This window comes from Corvus moneduloides, chromosome 5 (genome assembly GCF_009650955.1).
Source record: "Corvus moneduloides isolate bCorMon1 chromosome 5, bCorMon1.pri, whole genome shotgun sequence".
In the NCBI taxonomy this organism is placed as follows: Eukaryota; Metazoa; Chordata; class Aves; order Passeriformes; family Corvidae; genus Corvus; species Corvus moneduloides.
The window spans coordinates 421,260-435,563 of record NC_045480.1 but is presented as its reverse complement, the minus strand read 5'-3'; the positions used below and the strand labels follow the sequence as shown (position 1 = coordinate 435,563).

General features: G+C 51.7%; 1 protein-coding gene across 1 annotated transcript; it reads left to right on the top strand.

Annotated features, from left to right (window-relative positions):
* The first annotated feature begins 7,530 nt into the window (after nucleotides 1-7,530).
* On the top strand, nucleotides 7,531-8,799 carry SPRR3 (small proline rich protein 3). The gene is given in 3 exon segments (XM_032109103.1): nucleotides 7,531-7,536; nucleotides 8,087-8,446; nucleotides 8,767-8,799. Coding segments are annotated over 3 exon segments (399 nt in total).
* Nucleotides 8,800-14,304: the final 5,505 nt, after the last annotated feature.

The window sequence follows — 14,304 nt, the reverse complement described above, 5'->3', positions numbered from 1 at the left end:
TAGCAGGAGTCCAGAGGAATCGGGTACCATCAGCTGGTATCAGTGCTGATAGCAGGAGTCCAGAGGAATCGGGTACCATCAGCTGGTAGCAGTGCTGATAGCAGGAGTCCAGAGGAATCGGGTACCATCGGCTGCCCCTGCTGATAGCAGTGCTGATAGCAGGAGTTCAGAGGAATCGGGTACCATCAGCTGGTAGCAGTGCTGATAGCAGGAGTCCAGAGGAATCGGGTACCATCAGCTGGTATCAGTGCTGATAGCAGGAGTCCAGAGGAATCGGGTACCATCAGCTGGTATCAGTGCTGATAGCAGGAGTCCAGAGGAATCGGGTACCATCGGCTGCCCCTGCTGATAGCAGTGCTGATAGCAGGAGTCCAGAGGAATCTGGTACCATCAGCTGCCCCTGCTGATAGCAGTGCTGATAGCAGGAGTCCAGAGGATACTGATCCGTTGATCTGATGCTGGGTGACGGATCCCTGGCCTAGATGCACATCCAAACATTATGCATATGCATACAAATTGAATTTGCCATTTTCTGCACACTTCAGCCACAGGCAAAGCTCGGGAAAAAGAAGAGCATGAGCAGCTTATGTGATCAAGATAAAGGTTAAACACCCAATTATCGTGTTATGGGTTATGGGCCAGCACAACAAATGGCTTGGTTAATATCTGCCTGAAACTCAACCGCACTCTGAGGCACAGAGCTGAACACTGTTGATCAGCAGGAATGTTCAGGTTGTGTTTCAGCAAACATCCCTCCACAGGTCTTTCTCTACAGTTGGCTTTAGCTCTTAGTTTTCACTCTTATTTAGTCACTGCAAAATAAAAGGTTTGATTTTATGATTCTCCGCACGGCTTTATGGCCAGTGACAGCCCCCTCAATCTCTGAATGCAGGTGATTTCTCTGTGCCATTGTCCTGCTCTCAGCTATTTCCCTGCCTTTTGACGAGCAAAGATCTCAAATTCCAGGGCTTCTCCCCTTTCTGTTTTAGGACAACGCTGCATGAACACAACTCCAGCACATCCCACAGTTTGGTGTCTTGCAGTGGCTGGGCAGTTTGGGACCTTCCCCCTCTGAGGGACTGGCAAATACTGTCCTAACAGGGGAATTGCCCTCACAATGAGTCTCAATGTCATTTTGTCCCAGTTTCACCTCCCTTGTGCTTTATTCATTATGTAAACCCCTTCTCTTTTTTCCCCTGACTTTCTTTCAACAACCTGTAATCAAATGTTTCTCTAAAAGAAGTGCCCAAGGTTTGTTTGGGTTTTTTTCCCCATCACCGGGATGAGCATGTGGTTGGAGAGTTCACAGGCTCCTTTTAAACAGACGGCTAATTACTCAGGAGCAGCCACCAAAGTTAACTATAAATACGTAAATTGCGGAAGAATAAAATACTCGTTAAACATTAGGCATTTACTATGGAAATTAAGTGTCATTAGATGCACAAAAGGCTTTCCCAGCGTTTGTTCTTGCGGCTTTCCCTTCAAGCCTTCATTAGTGCAGTGATCCTAACAAACACAGAGAGGGCCCCCCATCCAAATGAGAGCAGAGCCATCCTGAATGGGTGCCCAGAGCTCAAACCCAAACATTTTTAAAATCAGTTTTGAGCTTTGGAGATATTCCATAGCTTCCCCTCTCTTCTCCAGTTTGCATTTCCCCTTTGCTCCATCATCTGATCCAACAGGAGGAGCAAAGGCTGGAACACCACAGCAGCAGGAAAGCTGCTCACATCATCTTCTGGCTGAGTTGGAGGCAGAGGTTGCAGAAGTAGGAAGTATTCCTGGCAAAGTATGTAGGAAAACCTTATTTCAGGGCTTTAGAGCAGACAAAGTTGAGGGCAGAGCAAAAGTCTTTGAGAAAGGGTGGGAAATCCACCTCTGGGAGCTGGAGAGCAGAGCATTTGTCCCTGAAATGAGATGGGTATGGATTATCCTACACTCATTTTCCATCAGTTTGTGAAACCCCTCATCATCTTCAGTCCTTTCCAGGCCACCCTCTCTCATCTATGTGGTGACAGGAGCCAGGGAATGGCTTCCCACTGGAAAAGGGGAGCTTGGAGTGGGATATTGGGGAGGAATTCCTGGCTGGGAGGGTGGGCAGGCCCTGGTACAGGGTGCCCAGAGCAGCTGTGGCTGCCCCTGGATCCCTGGCAGTGGGATCCCAGGCCAGGCTGGACACTGGGGCTTGGATCCACCTGGGACAGTGGGAGGTGTCCCTGCCCATGGCAGGGGTGGCGCTGGATGGGCTTTGAGGTCCCTTCCAACCCAAACCATTCCATGATTCCATGATCTTCATTTAACATCTTCTGTTCAGCTCACTCCATCTATAATAAGCCATGAGTGAAAATGCAAATTATTCCCTTCCTCAACAGCCTCCCTGGAATTTAAAGGTACTGACATGGAAATCCTCGATTGGAAGTGCCCCAGAAACCTGGAACAAGTTCCTGGAGGATTTCCTTAGGGATGCCTTGGTGTGCTCCTATAAATCCCTTCAGAGCCAGTATGCTCGTGAGGATTGAAGTGCAGGAAATGTACTGAAACTCATCTTCAGCCAACCAGGTAAGAACAGGAGACCTCTGTGGATGGTGGTGGGGCTTGGCAGAGGGGACTGTCCCTTACTCACACTTTGGCACACCTGCAGTGGGATTGGGAGGATGAAGTTTTCCCTCTGCACCCTCCCTGCAGAGCAGTCAGTCCCAGTCCACACCAACTCCAGCACCGCAGTCCTGCTCTCAGCCAAAAATATCATGGAACGGTGGAAATATTTATTTTTCTGTAGTTTTTTCCCCATAACCTAGGATTGATATGTCAAAATGAAATTAAAATAAACCAGGGAAAATCACAAACTTGGAAAAGCTGTGGGGAGAGCAGAGCGATTTTTGTCCTTTCTGTAACACCCACCCACACAGAGCCAGCCTGCTGACAGCAGCAAATGACGATCAAAAGTAATCAAGATTTTGTCACGGAACTTTCTAGATTGTCCACTAGGAGCCATACAAATGGAGCTGTGAATTCTGCCCTGGCCGTGCCCAAGCAGCCAATTCCAGCAATGCCCTGGACATTTCCATCCCCCAGTGACCAGCAAAGGCGCCGGGGCGGGAAGTGCAGGGCTGTGGCCCCACATGGAGCAGCCCAAACCGATGTGTTGGCTACTGCCCAGCACAGCCCTGCTGGGAGGAGGAGGAGGAGGAGGAGGAGGAGGAGGAGGAGGAAAAGTCTCTTCATCTCCCTGACAGCCATGACACAGGATTTTAAAACACTTTAAGGGATTTTTGAGACACTTCATGAGCTAAAATCCGTTCAGAGGTTGTGGTGCAAACACTGTGCCCACAATGTACATCTCTGCATTTGCCATACAAATACAGTCAATTTAATGTATTTCTTCCGTCAAGTTGCTCGTCTATATTGCTTCACTCTTTGTTTTGCAGCAGTACCAGGCTAGTCTGGAGAATCATCATGGCATTATAGGATTGTTTGGAATGGAAGGGACCTTAAAGCCCACCCAGTGCCACCCCTGCTGTGGGCAGGGACAGCTCCCACTGTCCCAGGTAGCCCCAGAGATGCTCAGCTCGCTGCTCCCTGCACAAGGGAACCCTTTCCAGAGAAAAGGGTCACTGCTGGGGGATGTCCTTCACCATCCCATTCCTCCCTCCTTCTCCAGTAGGTCTCTGGAGTCACAGAAATACAGAATAATTAAGGTTGGAAAAGCCCTCCAAGATCACGAAGTCCAACCATCCCCAGCACTGTCCACCCACCCCTGCCCCCTGTCCCCATGTGCCACATCCACAGGGCTTTGAAACCCCTGCAGGGATGGGGACTCCACCCCTGCCCTGGGCAGCTGTGCTAGAGTTTTCTAGGAATAAAAGTTGCTCCATTATAATAAATGATACTGCATCTCGAATTTCTTTACAAGCCTGCTCTGATTCAGCCCTTGCTGGCTTTTTGGGGGCTGTTTGCACTTGGGGGATGTGCCCGAGGCAGCCCTGGGGCCCTTCCTGCTTGGGCCATGTCCCTGTGCTCTGTCCGTGTGTCCTGCTGGAAGCTGTGTGGAGGCCTTGGGAGGGAGCCTCGGGGTGCCAGGGGAATGGGAGCTCTTTGGTGGGAATGGGATCTCTCTGATGGGAATGGGATCTCTCTGGTGGGAATGGAAGCTCTTTGGTGCGAATGGGATCTTTCTGGTGGGAATGGGAGCTCTTTGGTGGGAATGGGATCTCTCTGATGGGAATGGGATCTTTCTGGTGGGAATGGGATCTCTCTGATGGGAATGGGATCTCTCTGATGGGAATTGGAGCTCTTTGGTGGGAATGGGATCTTTCTGATGGGAATGGGATCTTTCTGGTGGGAATGGGAGCTCTCTGATGGGAATGGGATCTCTCTGATGGGAATTGGAGCTCTTTGGTGGGAATGGGATCTCTCTGATGGGAATGGGATCTCTCTGGTGCAAATGGGAGCTCTTTGGTGCGAATGGGATCTTTCTGGTGGGAATGGGAACTCTTTGGTGGGAATGGGAGCTCTTTGGTGGGAATGGGATCTCTCTGATGGGAATGGGATCTCTCTGGTGCGAATGGGATCTCTCTGATGGGAATGGGATCTTTCTGGTGGGAATGGGATCTCTCTGATGGGAATGGGAGCTCTTTGGTGGGAATGGGAGCTCTTTGGTGGGAATGGGAGCTCTCTGATGGGAATGGGATCTCTCTGGTGCGAATGGGATCTCTTTGGTGGAGGTTGAAGAGCAGAACTGGGAGATGTCTGGAGTGGGAGCTGCAGTGAAACACCGAATTCCATCTCTCCAAAATCCATCAGCCCTGGGGATCAGTGTTCTCTGGCCCTTTGTCTCTCTAGCAATAAACAGAGACAAGTAACCATAAACTCCTGCCTTCCAGACACAGCCCGTCCTGCCCTGCACGGCCGTCAGTCACAAACCATCACTGTCATCTCCACTTTGAACCAGTGCTGGTGGCTTCAGGAGCAACTTCTATGTCTGATGCATCTCTCCAAAAATATGACATCTTGATGACCAGGGCTCGAAGCATAAACACTTTGTGACTGCACGCAGATGGCTGAAGACCTGGGTCTGTTTTATTTATGCTCCTTGGAAAGAAGTTATTCAATATTCTGTTGGAGATTTCAATGTTTATTCTGAGCAATTCCCAGGCAAAATTTAACAAGAAGTCAATAGAGGAACTTAATAAGGGGTGGGATGAAAAAACGTCTTTTTCTGTGTCTCTGGGCAGTAAATCACAAGTCTTGCAAGGGCCACAAATCTTGGCTTTTTGTGCCATTTAAGCTCAGCTCCCTCGCTGCCATGAAGGAGATTTAAAGGCTGCCAGTCAGCTCCTGTGAGACACAGCTGTGCTGATTTGCTTGTTCTTTAAAAACTGAAACAAGTTGGAGGGCTGGAAAGGGCTGCCACCGGCACAGCCTTGTGTCCTGGAAAGGGGGAATGTGCTCCCCCAAACGAGCTGAACGTCACCCAGGACCTGGGGCTGGACTGCAAAGAGTGAAAAGGTCCCCGGCCTCACATCTGCTCTCGGCCCGGCTTAACCAACTAAGGCACATCTTGCTGGGCAAATGTTGAGATATTGTTCAATTAATTTGGTTGATGATCAAGTATCTCCTTTAGGTAAAGATGTGACGTGCCTCATTCTTCACTAAATCATGCCCAGTATCCACTCCCAACTATTGGATGATACAGTCTCAAGTTCAAAAGTGAAACGAGTCCAAAAGTCTGTCCAAAAGACCAAAAAAAACCAGATTCTTATTTGAAAAACTCATCAACCAAAGTCCTCCCATAAAAGAGTTTTGTGTACTCTTTTTATTTCCAAAAGTCCTAAACGTAAAGAGATTTTTCCTTTTGAAGCCTCATCAGCTGGAGTCCTCCCAAAACCAGCCTTGTGTTCCCTTTCCTCATTCCTGGGCACTTTCCAGGACTCTTTTTCACCTCCCTGACCCTGGAAGCAAAGGGAGGATTTAAAACTTTCTGCTTTACTCCTGGGAGACAGCTGCAAACCCAGGCAGCGCTGGCGGGCGGAGGAAAAGCTGCGCTGGCCCCTGTCAGGCCTGAAGAGCAAATGACCTGGATAAAGCTCTGCTCAGTCCTGGCAGTCTGGGATGTCTCTGCAGATTGGCAAAGCTCCGTTAACTTGTCAAACCGGGGCACAGCGAGTGGGGCCCTGGTCCAGCCCCAGTGTCAGCCTCGCTGATGTCAAAGGCTGTCCCTGCCACCCCGGGATGCTGCAGAACCTCCCGGATCCGAGGCTGCATCCCGGCCTTTGGAGAGGGAGCTGTGTTGGTGCTGTGGGCACAGAGGAAAGAGCAGCTGTCTGTGGTGAGGCTGAGGCAGAACCAAGAGCTTTGCCAAGAAAAAAACCATTGCTTTTGTCTTGGATTTAACTGAAACAGCAGCTGCAGCTCAGGGATCTTTGATTTTTACCAGGTCCCAGGCAGGTATCAGGTCCCCCATCCCATCCCATCCCATCCCATCCCATCCCATCCCATCCCATCCCATCCCATCTCGAGGTTGTAAAGGGCTGCTGGGATGCCCCAGGGCAGGAAGGTCCCTGTCCCAGTGCCCCCTGGACACTCCTGCCTGCAGGGACGGGGCAGGGCTGTGCCCGGGCAGGGCTGTGCCCTTTGTGTCTCCCTGTGGGTGCCGGCTGCACGAAGCACTGCCCTGGCACAGAGCAGCCTCAGAGACCTGCTCAGGCTCAGTTTTCCCCCAGGCTTTTGTTGTACGAGTACACGGCTCAGAATTCACCACCACATAAATAAATGACCTCCAAACACCGAGCCCTGCTATTTTTTAAACCTGAGAAACCCCTGGGCGGGTGTTTAGGATGTGAGTTCATGGCTCTGAGGGAGAGTGATTTGTTTGCACACATGACAAGAGGCTTTATTAAAGGACAGAGGCCATTTGGTGGGGGTGCTTTATTTGGTGGCAGCGTTTCCCTCTGGTCCTCTTGGGTTCCCTTGCTCTCCATGCCATCCATGAGCCAGGCAAGCTGAGAGGGAGAGAAGGGCTTTTAAACCCTCTTGATCTACTCACCTGATGAGACCTGCAAGGTCTTCTGTGCGTTGTGACATGCATGTCCCCAGACTGGAAAATTCCCCATTAATGGGAATTTCTTGCCTTTCCTGCCCCAAACCCCTGCTTCCTTAGTGCAGGGAGGAAACGTCTGAACCTCCTCAGAAATGTGACTTTTAAACTCTCTGGGTCTCCAGAGATGGTGGAGAGGATGCACTTTTAAGACAAATTCAAGGCCAGGTTGGACAGGGCTTGGAGCAACCTGGGAAGGTGTCCCTGCCCATGGCAGGGGGTGGAACCAGATGGGCTTTAAGGTTCCTGCCACACCAAACCCTTCTGGGACACTATCATTCCTTATTGTTTACAAAATAAACTCCTCCCCTTTTCCTGATTTTATGGTTGGCCCCCTGAAGCGTAAGATGTCCCTTGTCACTGCAAATTCTTATTCCTGGAAATAGCGTGATCGACTCAGACTGTAACTTCCTCCCTGTGGTCCATCCTCTGGGTGCATGGGGGTGTGGGGATGGGAATAACCTCATCCAGAGAGCCTTTGGAAGGGCTGGTGCTGCCTGGCAAAGCACAAGCTCAGGAACACCATGTGCTGAACTTTCCTGATCCCACCTGGGTTCACGTGTCTTGTGTGCATCTGGCAACTGTCCTGCACTTCAGGGATGGCTGAGTGCTGCTCTGTGGGGTATGCCCAGCCTCTGCCCTGGAGGGAGGCCTGCTGAGATAAGGAGATTGCCCAGCTCCCAGCAGAACTCCCCTGGAAAGGCAGCCACTTTCAGTTAGGGTGAGAAGAAGACAAACCCAGAATCCTCTGGGAGACCCTGTGCAGATCCTTTGTAGCCCATTGGCCTTTACCCTCTGACACTCACCCCTGTATCCCTATAAAGCCAGCCCCCTGCCCCTGCGAGGGCAGAGAGATCCCGTCCCTGGCTCCCCTTGGCGGAGTGCGGACTAACAAAGCTGCCCCAAGCTGGACTAACAAAGCTGCCCCAAGCTGGACTAACAAAGCTGCCCCAAACTGGACTAACAAAGGTGCCCTAAGATGGACTAACAAAGGTGCCCCAAGCTGGACTAACAAAACTGTCCTAAGCTGGACTAACAAAGGTGCCCCAAGCCGGACTAACAAAGCTGCCCCAAGCTGGACTAACAAAGCTGCCCCAAGCTGGACTAACAAAGCTGCCCCAAGCTAGACTAACAAAGGTGCCCCAAGCCGGACTAACAAAGCTGCCCCAAGCTGGACTAACAAAGCTGCCCCAAGCTGGACTAACAAAGCTGCCCCAAGCCGGACTAACAAAGCTGCCCCAAGCCGGACTAACAAAGCTGCCCCAAGCTGGACTAACAAAGGTGCCCCAAGCCGGACTAACAAAGCTGCCCCAAGCTAGACTAACAAAGCTGCCCCAAGCTAGACTAACAAAGGTGCCCCAAGCTAGACTAACAAAGCTGCCCCAAGCTGGACTAACAAAGCTGCCCCAAGCTAGACTAACAAAGGTGCCCCAAGCCGGACTAACAAAGCTGCCCCAAGCTGGACTAACAAAGCTGCCCTGTGCGGAACAGCTACACGAGCCTCTCGTCTCTCTCCCCCTGGTCTGGCCTGGAGATTGCCCGCAGAGCTGAGCTGAAATCACAAGCTGACAATCACTAAGAGCTGACAGCCTCTCTGCACGGGCACTCCGGCTACGGCTGAGGGAAGACACCGGGCCCCAGGACGATGGTTCCTGACGGGACCGTCTCTTCAGACCGGTCACCTCTTCCTGGGCCTGAGCTACTGACCCCACACCAGCCGCCTCACTGCTCCTTTGCATCCCCCCAAAATCCATCAGCACTAATTAATAAATTGCACTGGTCAAGCCCCAGACACACGGTGAGAGGCTTGTGTACACTCTGCTTCTGATGCAACCTGCACCTCAGTCATTAGTCATAACTCAATTAATTAATGATCATTTGTCTGCCCACCTGTGTGTGTTCTGCTCTCTGGTGCTGCGTTCCCAGTTCTGGGCAAAAGCAGCTCCATCAATCCATGATGGGATCAGAGCCTGGAGTCCCTGGGAAGTGGGAATGCTGAACAAGCCCTGATTTACAGAGTCGCAGTGAAGGGTAAGTGGAGCAATAGCTCCTTTTCCACGAGCTGCCCTGGGGTTTGTGACCTGCCTGCGGTCACCACATGATCAGGACCTTTCCTCAACGCATCATTTCCCTTCCCCTGAATGTTGACGAGGGCTGGCTTCAATTATTTCTTCCCTTCACACTCTGTATTTCCAGCTGCCTCCGATGAGCAATTCATCTACTCTATCAAATGACTTACCAAGATAGATTTCACATACAAGGCAAATAGATTTTGCCTCTCCTCATGATTTCACAGCACGATTTTTTATAATTCCGCTTCCCGTGCCTTATTTGCAGCAAACCTTTCCCCACAGCAGAGCTTTCCATCTGTGCAAGGTGGGTATAAAATGTCATTGGATAAGAAAAGTAGTGTTTAATGTTATTTTGCCCTGGCTCTTGCGGCACAGCATTTCCCATGTTACTTGAAATATAGAACAGGGTCAGAAAAATATTGGGTCTCTTGCACTGAGCTGCAACATCACCCTAATACAGAGCCTTACACTGCTGTGTAAGTTCAGAGTAACTGCTGCCAGTGTGGAGCTGCACATATTGGGGGTTTTACCTATGCGAGGGCATTCACAAGACCACCAAGCACCAGTGATGCCAAGATAATTATGGAAAAGCTCCTTTTCCCACATATTTATACTTTAGGAATTGTTGCTACCAATTCAATTAAGAATAGTGGGAAAATTAAGGGAGTCGGTGCAATTAATGCATCTGCAAGTGGTTGCTCAGCCTTTATTTGTCAGCACAGATGGGACCCACAGAGGGGATGAATGAGCAGTGGGGGCTTGGCAGGGGCTGTGTGTGGGAGCTGAGGTGGGCACAGACACTGCTCTGGGCCCCGGGGAGCTGAGCCCTGTGTCAGCAAAACCACAATGAATATCCAGGCGAGGCGAAGGAGCCCTCAGCAAAATCCATCTGTGGTTCATTGAGGCAGCGCATGGAGAGTTCACGGGGAGTTTATCATGGGAACTGTTGAGGGTTAATGGCCAGCGGAGCAGATTGAGCTGTGGGATTACTAAATAATGAACTTTTCTCTCCAATAAATTTGTCCCTGACTTATAAAAAATCAATAACCTGCTACACTTCGGACAGTTTTTTCTTCTTTTGTTGGGGGAGGAATGTGGGCTCGGAGTAATTTTTAAACTACTCTTTCATATATATAAAAATATATTTTACCCCGACCATTTATACGGAAGCTCTGATGTGCCACATTTATTGCAGCTTCATCACCCAGATAGATTTTTATGTGGGTGCCTGGCTATTGCTTTGTTTAATCATTCCTTTCTCTTCCCTCCCCAGTCCCTCTCCTCCTTCCCCTTCCATGCTTTTTTATGACACTATCAGCAGTGTAGATCTCCAGGCGGGTTTTCATGGGATGTAGGATGTCAGCAAGGTCAGGTCAGCTGGGACAGAGCAAAAAATATTAGCACTTTCCAGCCACCAAGGAGAGAAATTGAAATCATGGTTATCCCTTACAAACTGGCACATTTTTGATTCCAAGTAGAGAGAAGGCTTTTTTAAATTTTGTTTTGTCTTGCTCCTAAGGGTAGAGGGGATGGTTTCAGTTCCTGGCTGAGGGACAGACTTCCACTGGGCTGTTGGGTTGAATGTGGGGGTTTGTCTGCTGCCAGACCTTGGACTGCCGTGTTTCCTGCGTTTTCCACAATCCTGCTTCCCTCCAGCCCCACAGAGAAGTGCCTCAAGTGAGTCCACAGACCATGGATTCCTCCCAACACTCATCCCCTTCAATGTAGCTGAGAAATTGCCTGCATTGTCCCAGGGATAAATGTAAATCCTAGAGAAGCATTGCCTGGATTCCAGCTCTCCTTACACCTGGGGTATTTTCCAAGCCCTGTCTGTTCTTCAAGGTCCAGGTCTCTCTGGTGCTGGGGAGCTGAACCGGTCCCAGAGCTGCAGGTGAGGCCTCAGCAGAGCTGTGCAGAGGGGCAGGATCCCCTCCCTGACCTGCTGGCACTGCTGTGTCTCACAGCTCAGGACACCCTGTGCTTTCATTGTTGCTGGCTCAGGGTCACCTTGGTGCCCTCCAGGACCCCGAGGGTCTTTCCTGCCGAGCTGTTTTCCAGCTGGGTGGCCTCCAGCACATTCTGGCGCCAGGGGCTGTTCCTTCCTGTGGGCAGGACTTTGACTTCTCTTGTTGAACTTCATGAGGTTCCTGTTGGCCCCTTTCTCCAGCCTGTCAAGGTCCCTCTGCATCTGGGACTGTGGAACCAGGGCAGCAGGACCTTCTGGACTGTTCTATTTCCCCATTAAAGAAGAACTTGGTGAACTCCTATCACCTGAGCCATCCAGCAATGGTGGTTTGGAAAACATCACCACCAGGAGTCACCTGCTGTCACTAAAGCCCAGATGCTGTGCAGGGTTTGTCGTCCAAGGACCAGATCTCTCCTGGGCTCTGGACCAGGGCACAGCTGTCACACGGTGGGGACAGCAGCAGCCACAGAGCCACCACTGGTAATGGCCTGGGAACGCTGCCCTGGGGTCCACAGGAACAGGAGAATGAGCACCTGGCTGTGCCATCTGCTTCCCACAGCCCAAACCCCTCCTCTGCAGAGCTCCCAGCTGGAGGGAGGCAGCAAACCCAGCAATAACGAGGAGTCCACGTTTGCTGAGCGTGTGGCTCCTGCTCGGTCAGACGTGGCAGGCTGTGTGTGCCACGGGCTGAACTGCCAGCCTGGCTCTGCCAAAGGGGCAGGAGATGGACCCTGCTGGGCTCAGCTCCACTCAACTGTGCAGCTCCCAGTGATTTCCAGTCCTGGGTACAGCCCACCAGGAGTAAAACCCAGGTGTTCCGAAATCACTCCGTGCCTGAAGGACTTCCAAGAGCTGTGTTACATCCCACCTCTCTTTCCATCTGGGCATGACAGGGAAAGCTCTGCACTGCTGCTCCCATGAGTGCTGGGACACACCAGTGGAAAAGGCCACCCATGGAGTCTGTCTGCACAGCCCCAGGGTCATGGATTAGGGATGGTGAGTGGCCAGGCAAGCCCCAAACCTGCAGAACAGGTTAAAAGCATGTGGAGCCTTTTTTTAGGGAGATTCACACATCATGAGGTGAGAAGAGAGAGGGAATCCTCCATGTGTTGTGATTCTGCTGTGAGTAGGAAAACTGAAAGTCTGAATCCCCTAAACAGGGTATTTTACCTTCTGTCCAAATTTACCTTGTGATACTAATGGGATCAACTCCCCCCCGGCTGCCCCCTCCTTGTCAGGGACTTGTGCAGAGCCACAAGGTCCCCCTGAGCCTCCTTTGCTCCAGCCTGAGCCCCTTTCCCAGCTCCCTCAGGAATTCTCCAGCCCCTTCTCAGCTCCATTCCCTTCCCCGGACATGATCCAGCCCCTCCATGTCCTTCCTGCATTGAGGGGCTCAGAACTGGACGCAGCACTCGAGGAGTGGCCCCAGCAGTGCCAGCTCAGGGGGACAAACCCTTCCCTGGCCCTGCTGGACTGCTCCTGATCCAGCCCAGGGGCCACTGGCCTCTTGCCCAGCTGGGCACCCCTGGACTCGTGTCCAGCTGCTGTCACAGCACCCCCAGGGCCTTTCCCAGCCCCTCTGCCCCAGCCTGGAGCTGCAGGGGTTGCTGTGACCCCAGTGCAGGACTCCGAGCTTGGCTGTGTTGACCTTCGCCCCGCTGGCCTCAGCACAGGCCCCTCTGCAGAACCTCCTGCCCTCCAGCAGATCCACACCTGACCAGACTGAGGGTGCCCTCGACTCCCTTGTCCAGATGTTAAACAGAGCTGGTCTCAATTCTGAGCCGTGATGGGCACCACTGGTGAGTGATTCCCCGCTGGATTTAACTTGCGTCCAACGTGCTTTATTCCTGATTGCAGCTGATGCTGCCCAGCACTGGAGAGGCAAACTGGAGCCTTGGCAAGGGGAGCCCAGGACCCCAGACTGGCCCCAGAGAGGTGCTCAGCTCTTCCCTCTCACATCTGGAAAGCCCTGGGCCGTGTGGCCCCAGTGCTTCTCTCAAGGGGCCATTTTGTGCAGGACCAGGCACTTACCAGTGATCTGTGCTTAATAACTGAGAGCAAATGCCTGGGAACAGCAGCTAAAGCCCAGATACACAATAAAGCATCCTGTGAGGGATTAAGGAAAGTGCTGTTTGCTGGGGATTATCCAAAAGCAGGACAGTTTCATCTATTACATTTCTACCTCACTGTATATCTGGAAGCTCGGGAATCGCAGCTGTCCGTGGGTTCAGTGCACTCCGTGACAGAGCACAGGGAGAATTTGTAGGGGGTGCAAGGTCTGAGGAACATGAGAAGGAAGCAAAATCTTTTCTGTGCTCTGCATTTGCAGGAGAGATTCCCAGGAGCAATGACTTGGGTAGTCTGATTCATAGGGAGATGATTATCTGGAGGCATCAACCCTGAGAAAGGAGAGAAACAAGAAATAATTCTGAGTTTGACAAATCCATCTTGTCACAGTGAGCAGCCAGCTCCGTGCTCCTGGAGCTCCCGGCCCAGGGAGTTCTCTTTCTGCGATGGTAATTAGGGTCAGCCTTAAGGCTGTCAGACACAGTCCTCCTCTCAGTTTTCCATCTCATCCTGTAACTGTCCAGCTTCTGGGATGGCCTCATCCCTGCTCCCGTGCACGCAGAACCACAGAACCATTAGGGCTGGAAAAGACCTCGGGTCTCCCAGCCTTGCCTTTCCCTTCCATGGGTTTGAGATCTTTGCATGCAGATCTCAGTTCAAGGTCTTGGGTCCCTGCTTCAGCATCCCTCCAGGGCAGATGTGAGGTGACTCCTCACCTCCAGCTCCTGGGAGGCGCTGGAAAGGAGCCTGGTAAACACCCTGGTGCCCCACAGAGGAGAGGGGGTGGCACAGTGCAGAGGTGGGACACCCCATGGCTCTGGCTGATTCAGTGGTACCAAAAGCGTAAAGAGGCATCACTGGACCTGGACCCAAACTGGTACATGAGCAGGGCAAGAGAGGATCAAAGCGCTCTGTCTCCCAGGCACGTCCGTAAAGCAGAAGGATCAGAACTCCTGGACGGAATTCCATGAAAGAGCCTTCATCAAGAAGGATTTTCCCAGGACACTCTTCCCTTGGCACTCCAGAGCTGGGCAGAGGTTTCTGCACTCCGCTGGGTGTGGATCACACGTCCCTGGGGTGCCTCCCCTGGCCCGAAGGCTTGGCCA